The 24,868-nt window shown below is 40.0% G+C and overlaps 3 protein-coding genes across 4 annotated transcripts; 2 read left to right on the forward strand and 1 right to left on the reverse strand.

Moving 5' to 3' along the window:
- The first annotated feature begins 5,333 nt into the window (after positions 1-5,333).
- Positions 5,334-9,533, forward strand: LOC131313483 (pentatricopeptide repeat-containing protein At5g46100). Of its 2 annotated transcripts, XR_009196210.1 has the most exons (4): positions 5,334-5,578; positions 6,050-7,766; positions 7,974-8,038; positions 9,324-9,533. XR_009196210.1 is itself a non-coding variant. In XM_058341803.1 (3 exons), the coding sequence occupies exon 2, from the start codon at positions 6,305-6,307 to the stop codon at positions 7,715-7,717; it is 1,413 nt and encodes a 470-aa protein (XP_058197786.1). In that variant the 5' UTR covers positions 5,339-5,578; positions 6,050-6,304; the 3' UTR covers positions 7,718-7,766; positions 8,857-9,533. The 2 variants fall into 2 exon arrangements, 1 of the variants encoding a protein (XP_058197786.1); XM_058341803.1 differs by lacking the exon at positions 7,974-8,038 and having other exon boundaries at positions 5,339-5,578; positions 8,857-9,533.
- Positions 9,534-12,657: 3,124 nt separating this feature from the next.
- On the forward strand, positions 12,658-14,119 carry LOC131313484 (serine/threonine-protein kinase-like protein CR4). The gene has a single exon (XM_058341804.1). The coding sequence runs from the start codon at positions 12,834-12,836 to the stop codon at positions 13,866-13,868; it is 1,035 nt and encodes a 344-aa protein (XP_058197787.1). The 5' UTR covers positions 12,658-12,833; the 3' UTR covers positions 13,869-14,119.
- A 1,322-nt stretch (positions 14,120-15,441) lies between these two features.
- On the reverse strand, positions 15,442-23,624 carry LOC131313485 (glutamate--tRNA ligase, cytoplasmic-like). The gene is made up of 3 exons (XM_058341805.1): positions 22,604-23,624; positions 20,552-21,474; positions 15,442-15,790 (listed from the first exon to the last, which is right to left on the reverse strand). Exons 1-3 carry the CDS (start codon positions 23,506-23,508, stop codon positions 15,525-15,527), a joined length of 2,094 nt encoding a protein of 697 aa, XP_058197788.1. The 5' UTR covers positions 23,509-23,624; the 3' UTR covers positions 15,442-15,524.
- Positions 23,625-24,868: the final 1,244 nt, after the last annotated feature.

A 24,868-nucleotide genomic window follows, 5' to 3' on the forward strand; every position in this document is an offset into this window, starting at 1 on the left:
GCTTTTGTTTTTATTTTGTTTTTCGTTTGCATATATAATGATTTGGGGATAGGGCTGCAAACGAGCCGAGCCGAGCCGAGTTTTAGAGTGTTCGAGCTCGGCTCGGCAAAAATTTAGTTGGCTCGAGCTTGGCTCGAGCTCGTAACGAGCTGCAGGACTCGAGCTCGAGCTCGACTCGATAGGTATTTACGGAGCTCGAGCTCGGCTCGTTCGGCTCGTTTATGAAACAAATATATATAAATATATTATATAATCAAGCTCACGAGCCAATTCGAGCCGAGTTTCGACTAGCTCGAGCTCGGCTCGTTTATGAAACGAGCCCAGGACTCGAGCTCGAGCTCGAGCTCGGCTCGTTTTTGTCTTGAACCGAGCCGAGCCGAGCCGTTATCGAGCCGAGCTCCGAGCCGCTCGCGAGCGGCTCGGATCGTTTGCAGCCCTATTTGGGGATTGATAGGAAACATGGAAACTTTCCATGAAAGTAGATACGTGAAAAGTTTCATACGGCTCGGATCGTTTGCAGCCCTATTTGGGGATTGATAGGAAACATGGAAACTTTCCATGAAAGTAGATACGTGAAAAGTTTCATAAAAAGTTTTCATGTTTCATAGTAACATTTTCCTAATGTTTCGGTTCTGTCCAGGAATGATGGTCAGATGAGTCTTCTCCCTCAAAAAATTATCTATGTTTCATAATGTTGAACAAAATTAATTGAGATCTATTAAACAAAATTTTTATTAAATATAAAAATATTATAAATTAAAAGATACAAATAATTTTTTGGGAAGTCCCAAAAAAAAAAAAATATAGGCGCAACAATTTAGGACGGGAGATTAACAAAATCCGAAACACATTTTTAATCATGCTTTGAGAACAGTGTTATGTAGAATTTCACGCTGACAATAACTTTTTGAGTGAATTTATTTCTCTACTTTAGTGACGGTCAGTATAATATATAGTACTCCTATATAGTAGTATCATTAAACACAAATTTGTAGGAGTTCACAATATTAAGAAACTTGTCGACTTGATAACAGGTTAAACCTTAATAAACGGAAGGTTTGTTTGTGGAATTTGAGGTGTAAAAAGGGATATATTTACGTTTTTTTTGGACTGACGAGGTAATTATATATGCCGGGACTATGAAGTGATTTTGGTGTGACCAATTTTTGAAGCCACGTCACACAAGTGATTTCCGTAATTTCTTATCGAAAATTTAAGTATTTATAGTTACTTTTAATGTACCATTAACTAATTATTATGAGCAAAAGTCGATTGAAAACCACCTATTATAACCACCACTTCCCCAGTGTCTCCACCAATCCTAATTTTTTTTTAAAATGTGCAAACATATTTTGTTCGCTTTGGTTTTTCTAGAACCAACGTCTCTCTCTCAGCACGGTCTCTAGTAGTAACTTTTAATGTTCCATTAACTAATTATTATAGGCAAAATAGTAAATTGATTAAAAACCACCTACTATAAGTCTATAATCACCACTGTCCGAGTGTCTCCACCAATCCTAATTTTCCTAAAATTGTGCAAACATATTTTGTTTCTTTTTGGTTTTCTAACCCCCCCTCTGCAGGGTCTCTAGCACGTTTTATCTTCTATTATTACTTTAATTTCTATCTAGCTCTCCACCCGTTGCCCAAGAACCCTTGTACTAAACCTAAAACAAACAAAGTTTCGCCATCCCTCCAGCGGAAATAATGGCATTCAGTGCTTGCTGCATGTGCCCTTGAAAGCGTGTCCAATCTAAATGACAAACCTAACCTTTTCAATGTGGGCAATTGCTGGCCCCCATCTCCTGGACAATTACAGTGTGCCCCAGGGCAATTTTTTTTGGGTGCACAAAATACAAATGCGTAATTTTTTTTATCTTTTTTGGAACGGCTCCGGCCTTTTTGTCATCATTGCCAATATTCCCACTACAATGAGAGCGGCCTTTTTGGTCACAAAGTGTGATACTCCCTCCGTCCCATATTATTTGGACTTTTTCAATATCTGTGTCAGTTTTCAATCGTTTGTATCTTCCAATGTGAATCTCCAACAATATGCAATATGGATCTTGTTTGATAGTTCTCGATTAGATCTATAATACAAAATTTTCAAAATTATAAAAAATATCATAAATTGGGAAATATAAGAGTTTAAAGAACGGCGCGAATATTGAAAAATACCAAATATTTTGGGACGGAGGGAGTATTTTTATTTTGGGAAAATGACGGTCAATAACGTGTTTTGATAATTAATATCCATCAATAATATGCTCTTAACGAGTATTAATTATCAAAATACGTTCTGAGCTATCATTTTCCTTTTTATTTTACTCTTATATTCTCTGCCAAAAATGTGACGGAGAAAAAGAGCCACACAAAGATGCAGAGGCGAGAGCGTTAGGGCCTTTGGGCCCTCATCGCTCAACCCCACCCTTGTTGCTCAACCCCGCATATGTTGATCGACTACTATTGACATAATCATGTATTCATTCCATCACAAAAAATTTAGTTCTTCTTACTAAATCATGGTATTGTTTGATCCAAACTCTCTTTTTTTGGGCCTTTTTGAAAATAATTTCCAAGATTTCAATCGATTTTTAAAATTGATGATGAAAAATTCTAAAAGTTATTCACAAAAGAAAATATGATCTTTCTTAACATTTCAAAATTTCTAAATATACAACTCACATAATTAGGAATTGACATAAATTTGTGATAAATTAAACCCGGTGACATATAAACATTTTTGCAACATTATATTATAGATTAAGATTGAGTTTTTTTTGGGTCCAACAATGTGACCCTCTTAGTCACAATGATATATTTTAGGTAATATGGAAGTTATCTTAAGATGTCATTCCTCATTACTAGCATTTTCCATAAATAAAATTAAAAAAAAACAAAAACAATGGGCTGATATGGTTGAAAATGACCCTTTCTTTTGGCAACTCTGCTCTACTTTTGGTCAGTCAAAAAATGCAGAGTTTCCCTCTGTTGGGGAAAAGTAAAAATTAAGCTCCGTTCCGGAATAAAAAATAAGCATTTATTTTTTAAGAAGGCAATTTCAAGCTTAAAAATTATGGATTTACTGAAATCTAAAAATATGCAATATAGATCTTGTTTGGAAGATCTCGATGAGATTTTTTATACGATGCAAAAAAAAATTAAAAATTTATTTTTCATTTACTTTATATTTGAGTTTAAAAATGTGAAATAAACTACTTATTTTTTAAGAAGATTTCTGGAACGGGACATTTCAGCAGTTGGATTAGTTCTGAATGCCCTGCAAAGTAATTATTCAATACTAGTACTCCATCTCGTGGTTGTGGTTAAGCTTTCATGATTAATTAATTAGCTTCCCTACTGCAACTACTTTTATTGGTACTATTATTCAGTTATGGTTGCCCTCTAGCTTCTTATATTAAATGTTGTAAAGCTGATAGATAAAGTAAGGACTAAGGAGTAGTAATTTGAAACTTTAAAAACTCAACAACCCAACATGTTGGAACTAGTACTTTGGACAGAGCAAACTACTGTCAATTTCACTAGCCTCTTTTGTTTGGTAAATTGTACGTGCCAAAATATAAACCTTGGCTAACGTTTAAATTTCAATTTTTTGAAGTAATACGGTAGCTATAAGAATTAACAAATGCTGATCGCAGAGCTATTGTGGGGTCGAAAGCGGTCATAGCTGCACTCAATTTCATTTCATTTCATTTTGGCACACTAAATTATAGTAAGTGATACCGTGTGCATGGTGATGATACTAAGTGTAGTCGAATGGCATGATGGCAACAATAATACCCTAGATTAATTGTTCTATTGAAGAAAACCTTTTGTGAGAAATTGAATTACTGAATTTCGTCTTCAAAAATCATCGAACCAAAGTTTCTTTCATTGTTCGGCTCCCTCCGATTATTATTATTATTTTTTCCGTGACTCCGCCATTGCTTATACAATCATCATAAGTAAAACCTCTATGGCAGCATGCAACTTGGTCCACAAGGGACCGTAATACCTTTCCATGGAATTGCGGTGTATCTGTATTGATCAAGTTTTCCTTTCCGTGTTTATCTTAATTGTTAGTTCAGTTTATGAATGGTTAAAAGGGGCATTGGAATGGTCTTAAAGCTCACTTATGTAAAGTGAGCCAGATTACATCCAAGCAAAAGTAGGCTGTTTTTCTTCTTTCTTCCAGCACCACACCTAATTCAAAGTGGTAGAGAAAACTGTTTTCGGGAATCCTTGCCAAAATATAAAAGGTCCCTTTCTCTTGTTTTTCAAAACTGGGTACTTGTTTGTCCTAATATTTTTATGGTCAAATTGCATGGAAACCCCCTCATTTATACATTTTGAACACAAACACCCCATAATCTTTAAAAATGCCCAAAAGCACCTCCTCATCTATAACCGTTAACCAATTAGCACCCTTTTATCAAAAGACCATTAAGATGAAGGGGTCAGCATGAATACTTTTTTATAACGGGGGGGAGAGAGTTTTAAAGGGTAAAATCGTCATTTCTCCTCATTTTGTTAACCAAGTTGGCCAATTTTTTATTTTATGTAGATGAGGGGGTCTGAATGGGCGATTTTAAACATTAGGGCGTCTTTGTATCCAAAATGTATAAATGAGGAGGTCTCGGTGTAATTATTACTACTACTTCAAAATTTAGGCTATTGTTGTGTTAATTTACTTATCTTAAAATTTTTTCTTGTTGATTAACTATCATCCTCAATAGATTTTGGTATAAAATTTCTACCTCAAACCTCATTTGCATTGCTTCACTATATTCTCTTATCTTTTAACCTTTTACTCGAACTTCTTTTTTTTTTTTTCCAGGTAATAATGTTTTTTGTGGATGTTTCTGTGGATATTTTTGCAGCCGCACACTCTAAATTTTATGGCTGTCTTTTTAGGATGGTGACTGGTGGTATAATGGTTTTGGTTAGGGGTGCCTGGTTGTATATCTTTTAAATTGATGTTTTTGTGGATATGTTTGACATGGTGGACTCGTTCAGTAATTGACCCGAGCTCAAGCTCAAGTTTTAGGTTTATGTAGTAAACAAGCCGAATTTGACACTCTAAAGTTTAGCTCTGCCCGTTTGTTTAGGCCCAAATCATTTATCTGGACTCGTTTGATGTTTAGTAAACGAACTGGGCTCAGCTCGTCTGTAAACAAGCCGAGCTCGAGTTTGAGTTTTAGATTTTTTCGGTAAGCAAAGCGAGTTCGATCACAACAAAGCTCGGCTCGGCTCGCTTGCACCGTTGTAGTTGAAGTGCTCCATGAGTTACACATGGACCTCCGCTTAACTGCTCACATTTTTGTGTTGGGCTCTTGCTCTCAACTCAAGGGATATATGCTAGTATCATCCAGTCATCAAACCCCACCTTCAGCCCACCAGCCTACCTTTTATTTGAACACAAGAAGCCCACCCATTTAGTATAAAGTTCTGTTTTTGAAAGCATATACTATTCGTTTTCATTGAAGAAGCAAGACGACCCCAACAAAACCTTCCATTACTGAAGCTATACATTCTCCACCATTTTTCATTATTCGACGCCGGCGTCGGGTTATTTCAGGTTTGATGAGCCTCTAAGTTGGATATATCTGAATATGAATGTTAATAAAGAAGCAAATATGTGAGATGATTACCTGATAATTACCTGTCCTCCAGCTGTTTGATGAAATGTCTAAGCCAAAAGCATTTTTTTATGCTTTGCAGTTGGTTGTCGATTGGCATATATTTTGGTTTTTTTTTGTTTGTTTTTGTTTTAACAAGTGCCAACAAGTGTTTTGTTTCGAACTTGGTCTTTAGCATTATATAAGTGAGAAGTAAGCGAGTGTTTGGATCATTTGTCCCTGATGGCTTCGCTATGGTTTTAATTGGGCCCCCGCTACTGCCAGTGGATGGGGGGATTCACCCCCAGTCTAGAACGTGGAAGATGATATTCTTTGAACTATCGTCGTACTCTCATCTTTTCGGGTTTTAAACAGGTATCCTTTTCTACTCAGGAATATGAAACATGGGTTTCTTGTTTTTTTATTTCCAGGATCAGTGAATTCCTCCTTGCCTCGAGATTGGTCCAAGTAAGTCTAGCCAAAACGTTACTGATAAAACTAAATTGGTGTGAGTTCAGTGTATCATTTTTTCCTACTTAGAAATTGGGTGAATTTTAAAGTGGCGATTGTCGGGCCAATCGTTAAGCGAGTTTTCCAATTGTGATCAAGCTTAGGAGATGGTCATGTCTTGATAAAATCTGTTCATTTTTTGGGAGAGAGGTATTGCAGAAATTGGAAGAAAGACAATGATCAAATGGCCGAAACAAATCACAGCAACTCTAGTTGAACAGTTGATTAAAGCAGAAAAAGACTTACAGAAAGCTGTACTTATATTTGATGCTGCAACGGGGGAGTACACTAATGGGTTTCGGCATGATCTCAGCACTTTCGGTCTAATGATCTCCAGATTCGTCTCTGTGAACCAATTCAGAGCAGCTGAGGATATGCTGAATAGAATGAAGGATGAAAAATGTAACATCACAGAAGATATTTTTCTTTCCATTTGTAGAGGTTATGGCCGGGTTCACAAACCGCTTGAGGCGATTAGGGTTTTCCAGAGGATGAAAGAATATGATTGTGAACCTACCCACAAATCCTACATTACAGTCTTTTCCATTCTTGCTGATGAAAACCAGTTAAAGTTGGCTTTGAGATTTTATAGGTATATGAGAGAATTGGGTATTCCTCCAAGTGTTACTTCCCTCAATGTTTTGATCAAAGCGCTTTGCAAGAACAGTGGAACAATGGATGCTGCTCTTCGAATTTTCCGCGAGATGCCTAATCGCGGGTGTATTCCCGATTCCTACACGTATGGTACTTTGATTAATGGGTTGTGTAGATTTGAAAAGATTAGTGAGGCAAAGGAGCTTTTCATGGAGATGTCTGATAAAGGTTGTTCACCAACTGTTGTCACCTATACTTCTTTAATTCATGGTTTATGCCAATCAAATAATCTGGACGAGGCTATGGGGCTGCTTGAAGAGATGAAGAGCAAAGGTATTGAGCCCAATGTGTTTACTTACAGCTCCCTCATGGACGGACTTTGCAAGGGTGGATGCAGTTCACAAGCCATGGCACTTTTGGAAATAATGCTTAGCAAACGCCATAAGCCTAACATGGTAACATATAGTACTTTAATTCATGGACTCTGTAAAGAGGGAAAACTTAGAGAAGCTTTAGAGATTCTTGATAGGATGAAGCTACAGGGATTGAAGCCAGATGCAGGATTATACTCCAAAATCATAAATGGCTTTTGTGATGTACACAAGTTCCAGAAAGCTGCGAATTTCCTTGATGAGATGGTGCTTGAGGGGATCTCACCAAATCGACTAACATGGAGCCTCCATGTTAGAATTCACAATACTGTGGTCCAAGGCCTTTTATCAGAAATTGATCCAAATCGGGCTTTTCAGTTGTATCTAAGCATGCGTACTAGGGGCCTTTCTGTTGAGGCCAAAACTTTTGATTCTCTTGTCCATTGTTTTTGCAAGAAAGGAGACCTTCATAAAGCAGCACGCATATTTGAAGAGATGGTGGTTGATGGGTGTATCCCTGATGAGGGAACATGGACTGCTATTGTGAGTGGACTTTGGGATCGAAAGAAGGTGCGGGAAGCTGCTGAGTCAATACAGATTGAAGTGATTGGTAATGTTTTTTAGGCTGCAATATAAATCATTCGCTGAGATTAAGCATGGGCTACCTTCATGGGTATGGTTATAATTACTCATTTATGATATATGAACTTAAAAACTTTCTTTTATTGTGTACTCTTCGTTGGAAGCATGCGTTCCTGGACTAGATCTCTCTTTTCTTTTGTTTGTTTGTTTCCGTTCACTGTTTACAGAATATTAACATTGACCTGCCTCATTTGGTACCGTTCGCATGACAATAATGCACATGTTTCACATTTTGCAGGGTCAGATATATCTTGTTTGATAACTTGGCTGCAGGGTGTGAAGCAATTTTCTCAAGTGGAGATTAAAGTTGATAAAAATTCTTAAGAAAATAGACACCCCCACACACCATTATCTATTCTTGGAGCTCGTTTATCCTTTGGAAGTGTGTGATATTTACCACTTGGTGCGTGGCACAATGTCCCCATCACTTTTGGTTTCTTCATATTAATTTAAAGGTAACGTGCGGATCCGACTGTACCAATTAGGGGCTATAGAAGGATGTGGAGATTGGAGAATGTTCTTGCATCTCTAAAGTACATAGGAGGCACTTTCAGATAGCCACATGCATATTTAAGGTCAACAGGTGAAGATCATATCATATCCTTGCATGTTAGGGTCTTTCTGCAATAGGTAGAGAGACAAAGGGTTCTGAAAAGAACTTTGGTTATATACAAAACTTCAGTCATGATAAACAAGAAGGATTTTGTGAGAAGTTCATCTTTGGCACTGTGATAGTACAATTGATTTAGCAGTTTAGCGGTTTTGGTTTCTCATGATATAGTTGCTATGGATGTTGCAAACTATGGGAAGAATTCTATTGATTTTTAGAGCCTTTGATAATTTCAAAATTCAAACTAATATGAAGGGAAGCATGCTTCTCTTTTTGCATGTTTCTCTGTTTGATTATTGTTTTTCAAATACTTCTCGATTTTTAATATTCTTTTCAGCATTGCCAGTTAGTGCCTGATCTGTACTTGCATTGCAACTTTTCTGGTCTTGGTTCTGTTGATAAAGATTCTCTTTCTAGAATCAATAATTTTGTGCACCTTGCACTTGCAAGTTTCAAAGTGAAACTTTGAACGGAATGACTCCCTATAATTAAGTTAATGGTTTCACTGCAGGGGAAGATTATTGTTCAATCTCAGAGAGAACCAAAAGAGGGAGAATGAGGGGTTATCTCGGAAAAGCAGAGTTGTACAATCAAAAGCACATAGAATTTTCTTGCACCAAGTTATGAAGATGAGATTGTTGGCAGTCAGCGAGGGGGAAGCCAATTCCATGAAGTTGGGTTGGGAAGTGAACAAATAGCATAATGCACATGAGCCCGATTCTGACTAGTAGTGCTGTGAGGAGCTCTTTGATCTTTTATGATGGTGTTTGGTGGAAGCATGTCACAACATTTTGATCAAGCAGTGCAACAGCTGTAAAGATCATCAATATTGAAATGAAGGCATGTGTGAAGTCTACAAAAGTTCAGCCCGTACATAGAAGCATCTTAAGTTGAGCCATCAATGACCCACGAGCCGAGGAACATTGCCAACTGGTGACAATATATTCCTTGTCATCCTTTAGGTTGTGTTTGGATCACAAATTTATGTGGGGAATGGAAAAGATGAAAAGATAACAAATTGACGAAACTATATTTTTGTCCGTGGTTGTCATGTATATAGGGGCGGATTCAGTTAAGGCACAAGAGGTCATGTGACTATCCTGAAATTATCAGGATTTTTGTGTGTGAATTAAAACAGATAGTAATATATACTGTATTAAACTGCCCAATATAGAGAAAGATTGACGTCTAGTTCACGTGGTAAGGTCTCTGGCCTCTACTTGTATGGTCGTGAGTTCGAAACTCGTTGGGGAAAAAAAACTCTTTCAAAACTTGTAGTTCGTAGGAGTTGAACTGCGTCCCTCGTGGTTCAATCAAGGTAGTGGTGCCCCAAAGGCCAACACATACAATTCTACTAATTACAAAAATAAAATTGTAATATCACCTAAAGAAAATGTAAGAAGACTAGAACATTGATTTTGTATTCTCGTTTATTTTGGCCGCATGTTCTCTTTATATTGGATTATGAGTATTTTTATTAAGTTTATGCTGGAAATGTGACCCTTCTATTTGAATTTTCTGGATCCATTTGAATTTTCTGGATCCACCACTGGTCATGTACTTACCTTTGTTTGTGAAAATATGTGATAGAAGTTGGGAAGCAAGAACTGACCCAGTAATTAAATATTGCCTGAATGGGTTGTGCTTTGAAGTGTCTGGCTAATTGATTTCTCTTCTATTTTAGTTGGAGTTCCTTCTGTTTTTGTGTTCAAGTTATAATTGGCTGCAGCCATGTAATATCTCTGGATTGGACGGCAAGGTTTTATACGTAGGGCCAGCTGCTATCTTTATCTCGCTTGCTGTGTATATTTTCTTCTACCGATCAAGTTAGAATGGAATAAATATATAAGTTCTAGAGATTTTCCAAATGTAAGGGTTTGATGTGAGACAAAGGTGAATGACTAGTGATAACAACAGATAGCTCTAGTATATCGCTTATAGCCCCTTTGGATGGTGAGAAAGGGTAAGATAAGAAAGGGCTTCCCTCGCACCAAATCTCACCATTTTGTTGAGATTGGATGAGAAAGGGGACGAACCAATCAAGAAATTTCATTTCGGTACTTTTCTCTCCATTTTTTGCCAAAATACTCCATCCAAATTACTGAATGAGTAATTTGGATAGGAACCACAACCCTTTCTTTTCGTTTCTCTCTTCTTCTTCTTTTTTTTTCCTCATGAAATCTATCCATTCAAAGGGGCTCTTAGTTCTGCAGCAATTCGGCTCATTGGTAAATTCTGTTCTGCCCAAGATTTTTTGGTGGTTTTTCTTGTTGCATTTGTTTTGTTCTCTGCCACCTATTGAAGGCATCAAGTTGTGCGTTCATGGTGGCTAAAACGCCCAATAAGTCTCATTTGTCTAACCTATTGGAGACGTTTGCATTTAAGCTTCAGCGCTTTAGGGTTTAGCAGTTTATATTTGCTGGGGATGTATGAATGATTGGAGTCACACATAAGATACAGATACTCTAGGGATGGCAATATGCCACCTGATCCGCCCCGATGGGTGTCATCGACTCTTTGGAGTGCATTAACCCCATTTGTTCCAACTGACTTACTACTAATTTGGAGGTTGCCATGTTCCAATCCATCTTTTCTTACAGCATCAGATTGAAACATTTACGACAGTTTGTTTTCGTGAGAAGGAAAATTTGCACCAAAACCAGCTTTAGTTTGTACTTTCTCAACAAAAAAATGGTTACTTTTGTTTATAGCGTTCGCTTTGTGACGTCAAGAGGCTTCAGTACTTGTTTTACACCTCCTTTTGGTCTGGTGGTTGAACTGACTTACTAATTTGGAGGTTGCCATGTTCCAATCAATCATTACTTACATCATCAGATTGAAATGAGATCAAACATGAAACTTGTTTTCATTTTAGCTAAAATTTGCACACATGACACATATTTGCATGCAAGCGCGCGCTCCCACACACATATATAACAATGAACTTGCTTTGTGCAAAGGTGATGAGTTTTCTAGAATTGTTTTGAGGGTAGAGTTTGTCTTAGGTCTTTTGGCCTACCAATTTTGTTTATATGATAGGGTTGTTGGTTTCGTTTAGGCCCTGTTTTGTGTTGGTCCCTTGCCAACTTCTTCCCTTCCTTTTTGGGTGGAAAGGCATGTGATTGTCGGGTAGTTAGGGTGTCAACCTGGTTTAAGATATGCTTTCTACTTGTCGTGATGCCGTCTTGTTCTTTTTTCCCTTTTAATCTTTGTAATAATTGTTCAAAGATTAATAAATTATCTTTTCTTCGCTGTTCAAAAGAAAAAATTCGTGCGTAACAAGAAAAATTTGATAGTGTGAATGGATGTCCATGAAGAGGGAGAGAGGAGTGGGGGATGATTGTAATTTGTGGTCTGGGATATTTTTATGGGCCTGGATACTCCAAACTACAAGGCTTTTTAGGTGGAAGAAGTACAATTTTGAATTGGGTTGTTACAACCAAACTGTTATAACAACTCATTTGACAAATTACTTTTTGTTGTATATATCCATCTGTGCTTCCACTAGTAAATTTCACGTGAACCAAAAGAAATCATATTAGGCATAGAGGTGATAGAGATCCACAAGAAAATTAATGTGTTAAATATATAGAGAGCAATCACCTATAGATATTAGATACTAATTGAGTGCATTGAATAGTTAATTTTTCATGTTTCGGCCACTATTTGTTGTGAGAGATTCATATGCTGGTCAAATGGACCGTACTTGTCCCCTTATAGACAAATTACCATACGTAATGTGGTTACGATATCTGATCGTCTATGCAATCCGTCGTGAAATAACCAATCATAGCTTATAAAAAAAGACAAGTGATATGGGTTTAGTTTCTTAGTACCGGAACCAAAGTGTCATGGGAGAATTGAATAGTGCTAAACCTAAGTGTCAAATTTTAAGCCAAACATGGGAGGTGTCCATAAGTTTCAAAGACTTACATAGCGTAAACTTTTTTGAATACTCCATGGTAGTTATAAATTCAACATTTGGTTAGAGCTAGGGAGGGATCCGGGGATCTTGCAGGGCATCCTATAGGGCACAATCACAGTCGTCTAAAAGTGCTTCCAACGTTTGGAAGAGTTTGTTTTTAAACCCTTGCATGAGGTCTTGGAGGTGCTCTGTAGGGTGCACTACAGGATGTTCCTGCCTGACAGAATTTCTGATTCCGAGAGGGAGGGTGTCAAATTCACATAAATCGACATCCTTAAATTTGAAGCAAGTATTGGAGATGTTCAAAAAATTCTCAACTTGACCATGTATTTTTCAAATAGAAGGGGGCAGCCAACCATGAATTATCAAACCAACTCTATACTTTTCAAAGCGGACACATTCACGCCAACTAGCTAGCTAACTAGATACCCTTCTTTTTCTTTCACTAATTTTCTCTATAACATCCCTTCCATTATCTCACCCATGGATGGATAAGCCAAATTCCCCTCTAGACAACCTGAAGGCCTGAAAACTAGCAAACCAATTGTTCGATTTTTCTCAACATGAGCTATGGGGAACACATCGGTTTCGATTCCTTCATGGCCTTCCTTTCTGTCTCCCTCATCGTCCTCGCCGCGGTCCTCTTTTTCCTCTACAAGAAACGGCACGTTGATCAACCCGAAGAAAGTACCGTCGATGTTGCTCCGATTACCAAGCTTTGTGCATGTCCATATTCCCTGATGGACGCAGATGCGGCCACGGATGGGTTCAACCAGAGGCGGATTATCGGGAAAGGGAGGCTCGGAACTGTCTACGCGGCCTTGTTGCCAAGCGGGGAACTAGTTGCGGTGAAGAGGATTCATCCCCGACTAGTTCTGAGCAATGCTGGTTTCGGGTTTTCGTCGACGCTCAAATGGCTCTCTCTAGCCCATCACCCAAACCTAGTCTCCATTCTGGGGTTTTCCGAGGCGCCAGGTGAGAGGATCATCCTGATGGAGTTCGTAGGTGGCACCATGAGTCTGGACTACTTTCTGAACGATCAAGATTCCAATAAGGCGACTCTCTTGGACTGGGGCCAGCGCCTGAAGATCGTGGCGGGGGTGGCCAGAGGGGTTGAGTACTTGCATGAAGTAGTGGCACCACCTATAGTCCATGGTTGCATCAAGCCCTCAAATGTACTAATCGACGTCAAGCGTTGTGCTAGGGTTTGCGATTACGGGCTATCTTTTTTGTTTCCCTTCGATAGGAGAGGGCTCGAGGGGTACGTGGACGACGAGTATTGGGTGGAGAGAAGAGGGGCTTCCAAGGAGTGTGATGTCTATGGACTTGGGGTGATCTTGCTTGAGCTTTTGAGTGGGAAGAGGAATGGAGATGGGAACTTGCTTGTGAGTTGGGCATTGCCTTTGATCAGAGAAATGAAGTTTTGTGAACTCTTGGATTCCAGGCTTGTGACTCCCTCTGATGTGAAGCCTCTTGTCAGATTGGCCAAAGTTGCATCAGCTTGTGTTGGGAATTCTAGGAAGAATAGGCCTTCCATTGTTGAAGTGGCAGCAATTTTGAATAATGTGGAGATGGGGCTGAGTTCATCTGCTACATGAGTTCCTGCGTCATGCGTACGTCATACCGGTCTTTAAGGCCGTGTTATAGATTTTAAATTTCGCTTAATTTGTTCGTCCGCACAATTCTATAGACTCGTACATCTGTATTGATTCCTAAAAAAACTGCAGCCTCAACGTGAAACAAATCGTGGTCATGTAACTTGTTCAAGAGCTAGATGAAGTACTCTAGATACCCGATTCAAGAAAGTGAAAAAAACTGGCATGATTCTAAGTCTTTGATATTTTGCAAACGTATTCTATATGCTCAAGTGCCTTTGCTAGCAGTGTCGGATCGGATCCTGTCCATTTGGTACTGATCAATTCGGTCCATCTGGGCCGTTCAAAAGTGTTTTGGACGGCCCAGATTCTAAGATGGCGTTTTTGTTTTTTGTTTTTCCAAAACACTCTTTTAAATTTGGGCCGTTTATAATACTTTTGGATGGCTCCGGATGCACCAAATGGACTGAACTACTTGGCAGCCAAATTGACGTGATCCGGCCACCCCTCAACCACCACAAGAGTATTGGGGCAATTTTGAAGAGAGAGAGAGAGAGAGAGAGAGAGAGAGAGAGAGAGAGAGAGAAAAGTTGGGGGTGGGTTGTGCCTACCGTACACGTCAAAAAGTTACGAATTATTTCGAGGTTAGTCATGAACCATCTTAATTAGATTACGCAAATAGTAATCAAAATGTGTCGTATGTTTCTCCATAAGTATACTTTAAGAGCTAGCCGGTAGATATACCCACCAGGATGGTTGGTGGAAATATTCTCCAGCTCTATTTACTGATTTATACAATAAGTTATCTGATTATGAGGTAGACATCAGTTCCTCCATAAGATTATGGGAATATCAAGTGCTTCAAATTTTATATTGACTTAATATTAGCGCCAACGCAAAAGTAAAACGAGAATAACTTAAATGAGGATTTTAATTAGCATGGACGATGGAGTATATTTTAATGTAGGAGTTGCGTACAAGTATAATCATCGGATTCTTTCAGATGATGTTGCTTCATAATCTAGCACAAATGGACCTTTTGTATGCAGAGAACTCTTTAAACTATTCCGGTTATCAATCCAATTACATGAAAATAAGTAGCCGGATATTGAGTTATCAACAAGAATTGAATCACAAAAAAAAAAAAAAAAACGTAGATTTGTATGGTAAATTTTTCTACATCAGGATCAAGGTTTGGAGGCTATGGAAGTGGAGTCGGATTCAGAGGTGGCAGTTTCAATGATCAATGGGGACTGTCCCGAACACTCCCATGACAGGGTCCTCATCAAAGAATGCAACGCTTTGATGACAGCCACTGGATGCAGTTTGAAACATATCTATAGGGAAGGCAACCAAGCTGTGGATCGTCTTGCCAACACGGGAGTCGACAACATGGGAGTTGATCAAGAGAAAAGAATGGTGTCTCACGCGATCCCGCAGGATGAGATTTTATCCCTCTGTTGGTGGGCGGACATGGTCACATGAGAGGAGTGTCTTTTGAGAGAATCTAGTTTCTTTTTTTCGAAAACCGAATGAGCTGGTAGTAAAAGTTGATGATTAACAAGTTTTGTAAAGTTTAGAAACGTTCATTAGTAATACTTACATCTAGACTTCAACTATGCAAGTCAAATTCCAGATGAGTGAAAACTGAAAGAGGTCCTACATCAATGCCCTCTTCTGTTGCCTACCATCTGGAATAGCAAAGAGAACAATGGGATTAGAAGGCCCAACGAAGGGCACATCACATCTAAAATAGCCTTTTCTCTCCAACTGCAGTACCTCCCCATGCTGCAAGTTCCGCATGTTCGAATCCCCCAGCGCTGCAGTCTCCTTTCTCGTATTTTCGTTAAGCACGTCAAGGAAATCCTCGCCTTCATCGACCTTCTTTTTGGTAATTAGATAGTCAAACTCCACCAGAGAGAGATGTTGGGAATGCCTTGTTTATGCCTTGTATTCTTTAGTCCCACATTGGTTAACTATGTTGCTCCTATTTATGTAGCCTATTATAAATAGGGCTTTTGGGGAACTTCTATGGTATCCTTTTGGGGCTGTCATATTGGTGGCCTTTCTAGACGAGTTACGGATCATAGCCGGCTCTTTGTATCTCTTCTTCACGTTGGTTAGTGAATCCTCTCTCTCCTCGCCCGTGGACGTACCCAATTTGGGGAACCACGTATATCTTGTGTCTTTGTGATTTCTTGTTTAGTTTTCAATTTCTCGTTCTTAGCTTGCATTCATAGCGTTCGTTACAACAAACTGGTATCAGAGCCTTAGGTTGCAAAAAACTAGGGTTTCGTTTCCGATTGTGGCTATGGCGGCTAAATTTGAGATTGCGAAGTTTGATGGGCAGAGCAGCAGTTTCAGTCTTTGGAGAGTAAAGATGAAGGCTCTGCTAACCCAACAAGGATTGCACAAGGTTTTGTTAGGCAAGACTAGTTCTGGAATCAAAGAGGAAGATTGGGATGATACGGATGCCAAAGCTCTGAGTTCTATTCAGTTGAGTCTGGCAGATGACGTTCTTCGCGAGGTGGAAGAAGAAACTTCAGCAGCAGGAATTTGGCTGAAGTTGGAAGGCATATATATGACGAAGTCGCTCACCAACAGGTTATATCTCAAACAACGTCTTTATACGTTTCGTATGCGAGAAGGTATACCTGTTAAAGATCATTTAGACGAGTTCAACCGTATTATTATGGATCTGAAAAATATTGATAGTAAAATTGAGGATGAGGACCAAGCCCTAATTTTGCTATGTTCTTTACCACTTTCGTATGAGCACTTTGTTACAACCCTATTGTATGGCAAAGACACGATATCCATGGAGGATGTTAAGGCCAGCCTATATTCGAAAGAATTGAGGAAAAAAGTGTCAGGTGAGGGTGATGCCCATGCGGAGGGTTTATTTGTTAGGGGAAGAACAACAGAAAGGGTGGAGTCGAGTAATAGGGGAAGATCCAAGTCATCAGGTAAGAAGAAGGGAAAGTGTAATTATTGCAAGAAACCCGGGCACTGGAAAAGTGACTGTTTAAAACTCAAAGAGAAGGAAAAAGAAGACCAGAAAGGGGGTAAAGTAATTGCTGGAATTGCTGAAAGTTCAGATGAGTCAGATAATGTGTTATCAGTTACAGAGGGCGATTCTCGCTCTAATACCGAGTGGATTCTAGATTCTGGATGTTCATACCATATGTGTCCGCATAGAGAGTGGTTTTCTACTTATGAGGCGGTCAATGGTGGTACAGTTTTGATGGGCAACAACATGGCCTGTAAGACTGTTGGTTCAGGAACGATTCAGCTTAGGATGCATGACGGTATTGTTAGGACTTTATCTGAGGTTCGACATGTTCCGGATTTGAAGAAAAATCTTATATCCCTGGGTGCTCTTGATTCTCATGGTTGCAAATTCCTCGGTGAAGGTGGAGTTTTGAAAGTCTCAAGGGGTGCATTAGTACTGATGAAGGGTCAAAAGCGTGGTAACCTTTATACACTCCAGGGCAGTACAGTTTTAGGTGCTGCAGCAACGGTTGCTTCATCCAAGGTTTCAGATTCAGACTTGACTCGTTTGTGGCATATGCGCCTTGGGCATATGAGCGAGAGGGGGATGACGGTTTTGAGCAAACAGGGTTTGCTATGTGGCCAGAAAATTGAGAAGCTGGATTTCTGTGAGCATTGTGTTTACGGCAAGCAGTGCAGGGTAAAATTCAGTACAGCTGTTCATCGCACCAAAGGCACGGTGGATTATTTTCACTCGGATCTTTGGGGTCCCGCAGAGGTAACTTCTAAAGGTGGTTTTCGATATTTTATGAGTATTATAGATGATTTCTCTCGTAAAGTTTGGGTGTATATGTTGAAACATAAGAGTGACGCCTTTAATACATTCAAACAGTTTAAAACTTTGATTGAGAATCAGACTGGTAAGAAAATAAAACGTTTGAGAACTGACAATGGTATGGAGTTTTGTCTTGGTGAGTTTGATAGGTTCTGCAGTGATGAGGGCATTGTGAGGCATCACACAGTGAGAAAAACCCCTCAGCAGAATGGTGTGGCTGAACGAATGAACAGGACTCTTTTGGAGAAGGCACGTTGTATGTTGTCCAATTCCGGATTGGGCAAAGAATTTTGGGCTGAAGCCGTTTCCACAACATGCTATTTGGTGAACAGGTCTCCGTCGACTGCTATTGAGTGTAAGACTCCGTTTGAGGTATGGTCAGGTCATCCGGCTGATTATTCTGTGTTGCGTGTTTTTGGGTGTCCAGCTTACGCTCATGTCAATGAGGGTAAATTGGAGCCACGGGCCAAGAAGTGTATTTTCTTGGGTTATGCAGCAGGTGTCAAAGGGTACAGGTTGTGGTGCTCTGATGATTTGAAGTTTTTGATCAGTAGGGATGTGACTTTTGATGAAAATTATCTGATTAAGGGGTCTAAGCAGGTTGATGATACAGTTCAGGAACATAGTGTTCCAAAGCAGGTGGAGTTTATGGGTGAATCTTTCGACTCAGGGAAGAAGCATATTGAGAAGCCAATTGAAGAGGAGTTCAAGAGTTCAGACACAGAGGTTGATGCGTTAGTTGAGCAACCACGCACTATTGCTAAAGATAGGCCAAGGAGGGAGATTCGGCCTCCTGAAAGGTATTCGGCTTATTCTGAGATGGTGGCCTATGCTTTATCAGTTGCTGAGACAGTTGAGTATGAAGAGCCTTCCAGCTATACGGAAGCTATTTCGAGCACTGAGTCTGCACAGTGGTTTGTTGCTATGAATGAGGAGATTGAGTCTCTTCAGAAGAATCAGACATGGGAGTTAGTAGAACCGCTGAAAGGGAAGAGGATTGTTGGATGCAAGTGGATCTTCAAGCGCAAACCAGGTATTCCAGGGGTAGAAGACGCTCGGTTTAAAGCTCGGCTAGTGGCGAAAGGATACAGCCAGAAGGAGGGTGTTGATTACAATGAGGTATTTTCACCAGTTGTAAAACATAGTTCCATTCGCACTATACTTGCTATTGTTGCATGTTATGATCTTGAGTTAGAGCAACTTGATGTCAAAACTGCGTTTTTGCACGGCGAGCTTGAAGAACAGATTTATATGCGTCAGCCTGAGGGATTTGTTGTTTCTGGTAAGGAGGATCACGTTTGTTTACTTCGTAAGTCTTTGTATGGCCTCAAACAATCCCCTAGGCAGTGGTATAAGCGGTTTGATACTTTTATGATAAGCCAGTCATATTCTAGGAGTGAGTATGACAGTTGTGTGTATTTTCGAAAACTTTCAGATGGTTCATTTGTTTATCTACTGTTGTATGTTGATGATATGCTTATTGCTGCCAAGAGTGTATCAGAAATCAACAGGTTGAAACAACAGTTAGGTGGTGAATTTGAGATGAAAGATTTGGGTGCAGCAAAACGTATTTTGGGTATGGAGATTTGCAGAGATCGAGTAGCTGGCAAACTATTTTTGAATCAGAAGTCTTATGTTCTTAAAGTGCTTGAGCGCTTTGCCATGCAGAACTCGAAGCCAGTCAGTACCCCTTTGGCAGCACACTTTCGACTTTCAGCTGAGTTGTCACCACAGTCGGAGGATGAGGAGAAGTATATGTCTCAGGTTCCATATTCGTGCGCAGTTGGGAGCCTTATGTACGCCATGGTATGTACTCGTCCTGATATTTCACATGCAGTTAGTGTCGTTAGTCGTTATATGGGGCGTCCAGGAAAGGCACATTGGGAGGCTGTGAAATGGATACTACGGTATTTGTGCGGAACTGCAGGTGTTGGTCTATTGTTTGGGATTGTCAATTCTGGTGATCATGCTGTTGGTTATGTTGATTCGGATTTTGCCGGTGACCACGATAAGAGTAGGTCTCTGACAGGTTATGTCTTTACTCTGTCCGGAAGTGCCATTAGTTGGAAAGCTACTTTACAGGCTACAGTTGCGCTGTCTACAACAGAAGCGGAGTATATGGCCATTGCTGAAGCTGTGAAGGAGGCATTGTGGATGAGAGGTTTGCTTTGTGAGCTTGGTCTTACACAGGGTGTGAGTTCAGTATTTTGTGATTCGCAGAGTGCTATACATTTGACTAAAAATCTGATGTATCATGAGAGGACCAAGCATATCGATGTCAGGTATCACTTCGTTCGGGATATCATCTCACAGAAGCAAGTTGAGGTGAAGAAAGTGGGTACGGCAGATAACCCAGCAGATATGTTGACTAAACCGGTTCCGGTTGCCAAGTTCAAGCATTGCTTGGGCTTGCTTGGTATTTGCAGTTGATCGCCCCTCGGGGGCATTTGGCGAGTGAGAGGTTAGAAGGGGATAGCTATATTTGGTGATTTGGTTCGGTGGAATTCAAGTCAAGGTGGAGAATTGTTGGGAATGCCTTGTTTATGCCTTGTATTCTTTAGTCCCACATTGGTTAACTATGTTGCTCCTATTTATGTAGCCTATTATAAATAGGGCTTTTGGGGAACTTCTATGGTATCCTTTTGGGGCTGTCATATTGGTGGCCTTTCTAGACGAGTTACGGATCATAGCCGGCTCTTTGTATCTCTTCTTCACGTTGGTTAGTGAATCCTCTCTCTCCTCGCCCGTGGACGTACCCAATTTGGGGAACCACGTATATCTTGTGTCTTTGTGATTTCTTGTTTAGTTTTCAATTTCTCGTTCTTAGCTTGCATTCATAGCGTTCGTTACAACAAGAGATTCACCAGCTCGCTCGTCTCGGGTAACCAGGCGAGCTTCAACCTTGTGGTCTTGACGGATCCTTCAAGATGCAAAACCCCAGTCAACTGCACAATACAATCATTCTCATCCTTCATGATTTCTTTCACTATCGCATTGCCCCAGTCCATTAGAGTTATTTCCTCATCAATCGAGATGGATTTGGCATCAACAGAGTCGATCCATATCTGCCTTGTGTACGTCGTAGTCTTTTGTCCAGCACCTTCGAACTTCTTATGCCTGGGTATGATGCGGACAAATGGTTTCTCTGGCCCATCAGTTAGGGTTAACATGACACGTCCTTCTTCAATCACAGCAGTATGTCTGGGACAATAACGATCGATTTCTTTCTTATTTATGGTCCAGAGTTTATCCCATTCCATGAGATTCAGATTCTTTGAAGCTCCTTGATAAACAACAAACTTTATCAGCGCCTCGATGGTCAGACCTCTCCGCACGATTCCTTGAACCGTTGGGAAGCGGGGATCATCCCATCCTTCGACCGTTCCATGGTCGACGAACCAAGCAAGCTTTCGCTTGCTCAGTAGGGTATAAACAAAGTTCAATCTACTAAACTCGTATATTTCGACATTTGCAAGTCCCATGTCTTCCTGAATCCTATGATACTGAGCATTGCGGTCATGATACTCACTAGACCGCAATGCATGCGTCACCCCCGTCAACGCATCCACAATTGGACATGCAAAATCATAAGTTGGATATATCTTGTAACTTGAGCCAACACGGTGGTGAGGAATTGGATTACAGCGGTAATAGACCGGATCCCGCAGTGACTTGTTTGGATCCTGCATATCCAACTTACCGCGTAGACAGCACTGCAATCCCCTTTCAGATCCAGCACTCATTTCCTTCCACAATTTCATATTCCCCTCTGTGCTGTTATTCCTACACCTTGACTTAGGGGTGGCAAATTGAACCCAGACCCATTAACAAATCCAGACCCATCAACTAAAAAATAGACCCAACCCAACCCATTTATTAGTTGGGTAAGAATGGGTTCAAACCCAGTTAACCCATTATTAGTTGGGTCATAATTGAGCATTAATTGGGTCAACTTAAATGACCCAATGGGCAATGAAAGTAACCCACCAAATTCCATCTATTAATTGGTCTCTTTTGCAATTAGAAAGTGGAAGAGTATGACCCCCCTCTCTCTCTCTCCCCGCTCCCCTCCCCACCCCAGGAGCTCTCTCTCTCCCCCCACCCACCCACCCACCCACCCACCCAATCTTCACTCTCTCCCTCCCCCAGGAGCTCTCTCTCTCTCTCTCTCTCCGCCCCCCCCCCCCCCCCGCCAATCTTCACTCTCTCTCTCTCTCCCTCTCCCCGCCCCACCCCAACCTCCAGGAGCATGGCCTTCTCTCTCTTTTATTCAATTGTTTTGTGCTAAATCACACGCGTCCAAAAATATTTTGAATGGTCCGAATTAAAAATCAATTGTGACCGGTAATAATTATTTTGACCAGTCAAAATTGAAAACACATCTCATCCATTAATTACGCGAATGGACCCGTGAAATTGTGCTTCGCCGTGAATAAATTTCTCTCATGGTAGTCCCGCAAAGGGTTTGGATTAAAAAATTGACTTATTTTTTTGTTCTTATTCAAATTTTTTTTTGCATTTTTTTTGTTTTGTGTCATATTTTTGTGACTTATTAATTTGTTTTGATGAGAGGAATCGGAAAAGTAAAAAAATTTGATCGAAACTTATAATTTTCTGAATAAAGACAAAAAAAAATCAATAAGACAAAAAAAATTACTTATTCTCGTCTTTTTGAAAAAATTTATGAGTTTCGATCATAATTTTTTTTTACTTTTCTAATTTTCCGATCATAATTTTTAGTATATATGTAATTGGGTTAATGGGCGGGTCGGGTTTGCTTTAAAATAAATGGGTCGGGTTGGGTATGGGTAATTAGACTCATAGTTAATGGGTCTAAATGGATCAATGACCCATTAAAGACCCAACCCACTAACAACGTACCCAATTTGACCCAAACCCGCCCGTTTGCCACCCCTGGCTTGACTCAGTGCCATCCATTCTCTCTTTCTGCATTTGCTCACGCGGTGTATCATCAACATAAGCCTTCCCTTGAATAATCAACTCCTCAGCCATTTTCATTAGTTTCGGGAAGTAATCAGAAGTATAAGTTACTTCATCATACTTGATACCCAAAGTTTCTATATCCTTGAGTATATTTACCACAAAGTCATTGCTCTCTTTGGCAGGATTAGTATCATCAAAGCGCACAATCACTTTCCCTTTGAACTCTTGAGCAAAATACTGGTTTAATAAGGCTGCTTTAGAATGTCCAATGTGAAGGTAACCGCTGGGTTCTGGTGCAAAACGCAAGCGAACTTTACCGACGACGGCATTCTTGAGATCGAGCACTCCTTTTCCGTTGCCACCAACATGCCTGTTGGCTCGCTCTTTCCCTTTTACTTTAGCCGCAATCGACTTTCCCAAACCGAGATCAGTTATAGTATTGTTTTTGATCAGGACATCAGCATATTGCAATGATAATAAGTTGAACCACCGCACTAGGTTAGGGAATTTCTTTGACTTCCTCAGACTTTCCCATCTCTGCCCACTTCCTGCAAGGCCAACCCAGATTGCTATGTCTACAACAGAGATAAAATCTCCAGCCAGATAGGTACGCTTGAGCAAATACGCATCGGCGAGACTACAACACGCTGCCTCCTCAAGTGCATACCTAATAAGCAATTCATCAATCTGGCAAGCAGCAGCTGATTCCAAGTCACGCGCGTACCTACAAAAATCATCAGTCTGGCAAGCGTCAAAAGCCTTGCGTAAAGGAATCTTGAGAATGCTTGCCGTCCCAACCGCTAGATTCTGCAGAAACTTTTGAGCTTCCAGTTCATGCCGCGCCGGACAAGGGGAGGCTTCCACCGCTACCATGTTTGGGAACGAACAAAGTCTCTTATCGGAGATGATCGAGAGGCCGGAGAAAGAATAGAGTGATGGTTTCGGTAACTGTGTGTGTGCGCTCGCGTTTTATATCTCGATTAGGTTAGGGTTTTGTGGCTTCTCCCCTTGGAGAAGACGCAAAGAAAGAGGCGGTTCCAACGCTGCATCGTGGCCGTTCCGAGAGAAGTTCAATTTCCAATTTATGGGTGGGTGAGTATCTTGCCGTATTTGTATTCGTGTCAGAATTCTTTCAATCCTAACATGATTTGTTTAATTTTTCGTGTATTTGTATCACATCATATTCGAGTTTCGTGTCAAGAATAGCCAATCCTAACCCGCTAATTTTGTGTTGGGTTCATATCGTGTTATCCTGTCCTTTCATATATTCTCGTGTCGTGTCATCTCATGTTTGTGTCAGAATTCTTTCAACCCTAACCCAACTTGTTTAGCTTTTCGTATTATCGTGTTGTATCATATTTGTGTTTCGTATAAAAATTACATGACACTAACCCTCTAATTTTGTGGCGTATTCGTGTCGGAAATTTCCACCTCTAATTTCCATTGTGTACCAATAAAAAACCGAAAAGAGCCATGTTGAGGTTGGGCTGAAGTTGAGTCCGAGACTTTAGCAGAGTGGGCTGATTTTGTGCTTGGGCTTGAGGCCTTTGTAAATGGCCTGGCCTGTGTCACATGCGAAAGCTATAATGGTTGAAGCTTTGTATGGGCTTTTACATGCCCTAGCTTTAATGTATTCCTAGAGATACTTACTTGATAAAAAGGGAAAACATGACCAAAACATAAAAAAAGGGAAAATAAAATTTAAATACAATAAAGATCAACCGGATTTTATTGAAGAATAACCACGGGTAGTCAAGGGGGATTGTGAAGTTACACAAATAAAATCGGGATTATTTACGTGATATAGTAGCACAGACCTTTTTTGGTGCTTTACTTGCTGGTAGTGCTGGAGTCTTTTTTCTGTGATCGAAAGAAAATGAAATAATAAAATTGATTTTTGTGGCTGAAAAGTAATACTAGAAAAAAGGAATTCATGTTTTCCAGTAAATGAAATTTTAATTTAATTAGTCTTTAGAAAATCATTTGAAACCACCCAGTCTTAATGTAGAGACTTGTATTTAATTTATTTAATTTCAATGTTTAATTGAGGAAAATGAAAAATGTGATGTGTTAAAAGGATTTGGGACTAATGTCATAAGATGGTTAGTTGAAGGGTGTAAGTGTGATTTGCGAATATATGAGTATATATAGGAGGGTGAGAGAGTAGAGGATTATATTTCTCCCCTCCATCTCTCACGCCTCACTCTCCTCTCTCTCTCTCCAAATTTCACCC

The sequence above is a fragment of the Rhododendron vialii genome, chromosome 13a, assembly GCF_030253575.1.
Source record: "Rhododendron vialii isolate Sample 1 chromosome 13a, ASM3025357v1".
Lineage (NCBI taxonomy): Eukaryota > Viridiplantae > Streptophyta > Magnoliopsida > Ericales > Ericaceae > Rhododendron > Rhododendron vialii.